Below are 1,787 nucleotides of genomic sequence, written 5' to 3'. Positions count from 1 at the left end.
GGCACGGAAGGGGCTCGCGCGTGTTTGGTTTGCTGCTCCCCGAACACAACGGGATCGCGTCAGAGACCACGTAACAGCTAACGGGGTCCGGCCACGTACAGGTACAGGACTACAGAGGTACACCACCTCCCTTGCCTCGCTGTAGCACACGTGATTTCTCACCGCTCGACGCTCGTCCTCTCCCCTCCCTGATCCCCGGGCCCCGCGAAGCATCTCCCCACCTGTCAGTGATAGTATCCGTGTCCTCGATCCCGTCCACGGCCCCGCCACCCGTGGGGTCCTCTCCTCCCGTCTCCGCATCCACCTCCTCGGCCTCCGACTACTTAGCTGGGCAGTACTGCACTGCTGGTAATCGTCTCTTCTCGTTCCTAACACCAGTCCACCTCTGCTTGGTCGTCACCAATTCGTCGGCGGTAGTGGTGGGTAGAGCACACAGAGGGTGTGTTGCTGCTGAGAGGAGGGGTGGAGAGACCGGCCGCGTGATGTTGGTGGGAATGGAGGAGGGGGATGCGATGGCGGCGGCGAGCTCGGGTTGCAGCAGCGGCTGCCAGTCCGGCTGGACCACCTACCTGGACGATCACTCGTCCTACTCCTGCAGGACCGCGCGGTTCCACGGAAAGGCGCAGCAGCCGTACTACCACTGCGACTACTCCGAGGACGCGGAGGAGGACGACCTGTCCATGATCTCCGACGCCTCCTCCGGCCCACGCCAGCAGTGCTCCACCGGCAACGACGACGGCGCCGCCGCCGCCGCCGCGCATGCCAATGCGGCCCGGAGGAGAGGCAGGCGCATGGAGCCCACCGCCAGGCGGCAGAGCAAGACGGCCGCCGGCGCGTCTCTTCTCGAGGACACGGCAAGCTCGCCGGCGTTCTTCAAGTACACCAATGTAACGTGACGTTTTGTGCGGCACACATCAGCTCACTGGTTTTTTCTCTCCCTTTTCTTGGTTGCTGATGAGCGTTTACCATCTGCAGGCCTCCGCTGAGGGCAATGGCTATGGCTATGGCGGCGTGGCCTCTCCGGTGATGGAGATGGGCAATGCGGCCGACTTCTCCTGCGCCTTCTCCGCCACGACGGGCTTCGAGGTGAGTTGCTGTTCGCGCGTGCCAATATGAACCTGCATTTGGCAAACGCTCCCACGTTGTTCGTCCGTGTGATTATGGCAGCTAATCGCTTCTGTATTTGTTTTTCAAATCTCGTTACAGAGTCCCTTAAACGGGATTCCCCTGAGCGGCTACCTGCAAATGCAGTACTCCACTACACATGTCAAGGCGATTCCCGCAAGACAGGTGAGCATTCTCTAGTCTCCATACTTGATCGAAGAGAGAAATGGCAGCCTTGTAGTCTTACCAATAAACGTGTGGCGTTTCTGCAGGCGCGCAGAGGTGGGGTTGAGAAGAAGAGGCGGTGACTCGAGAGGAGCTGTTGCTGTTGATGGCCTCGTAGGGTGGTGCTCCCGGCCTGTGCAGTGTGCACGCACTGCTCTGCTCTTCTCTGTTCCGTTCTGTTATTGGGAGAAAGAGGCCGATATGGGCAGGCAGCTGGGTAGAATGTGTTTGCAAATCTTCAGATCCCCAAGAGACGATTACTACACATTGATCCACCATCTGTCTGTCTCCCTCTCCCTCTTCTGTTCTATCTGTCACTCTCTCCTCGCTCTGTTTCACTATGACCGTCCCTGTTACTCCCCCAGCTGCAGTTAGTATTCCACTTTTTAGCTGTCAATGCAGTGGGAAACAACCACCTGAGGCAAAACAAGGCAACGTGAAATCCAATCCTTTTTGCA

The 1,787-nt window shown here is 58.6% G+C and overlaps 1 protein-coding gene across 1 annotated transcript; it reads left to right on the top strand.

Annotated features, from left to right (window-relative positions):
- Nucleotides 1–347: 347 nt before the first annotated feature.
- On the top strand, nt 348–1,787 carry LOC127767702 (protein SOB FIVE-LIKE 5-like). The gene is made up of 4 exons (XM_052293126.1): nt 348–887; nt 976–1,086; nt 1,207–1,290; nt 1,377–1,787. Exons 1-4 carry the CDS (start codon nt 483–485, stop codon nt 1,410–1,412), a joined length of 636 nt encoding a protein of 211 aa, XP_052149086.1. The 5' UTR covers nt 348–482; the 3' UTR covers nt 1,413–1,787.

The sequence above is a fragment of the Oryza glaberrima genome, chromosome 3 (assembly GCF_000147395.1).
Source record: "Oryza glaberrima chromosome 3, OglaRS2, whole genome shotgun sequence".
In the NCBI taxonomy this organism is placed as follows: domain Eukaryota; kingdom Viridiplantae; phylum Streptophyta; class Magnoliopsida; order Poales; family Poaceae; genus Oryza; species Oryza glaberrima.
This window is presented reverse-complemented; position numbering and strand designations above follow the sequence as displayed.

What these genes read in the sequence shown, in the direction of transcription:
- LOC127767702 (XM_052293126.1), top strand. Translation starts at nt 483, where the DNA reads ATGTTGGTGGGAATGGAGGAGGGGGATGCGATGGCGGCGGCGAGCTCG. An exon ending in CCGCCACGACGGGCTTCGAG is followed by an intron (nt 1,087 to 1,206) that starts GTGAGTTGCTGT and finishes ATCTCGTTACAG; the next exon opens with AGTCCCTTAAACGGGATTCC. An exon ending in AGGCGATTCCCGCAAGACAG is followed by an intron (nt 1,291 to 1,376) that starts GTGAGCATTCTC and finishes GCGTTTCTGCAG; the next exon opens with GCGCGCAGAGGTGGGGTTGA.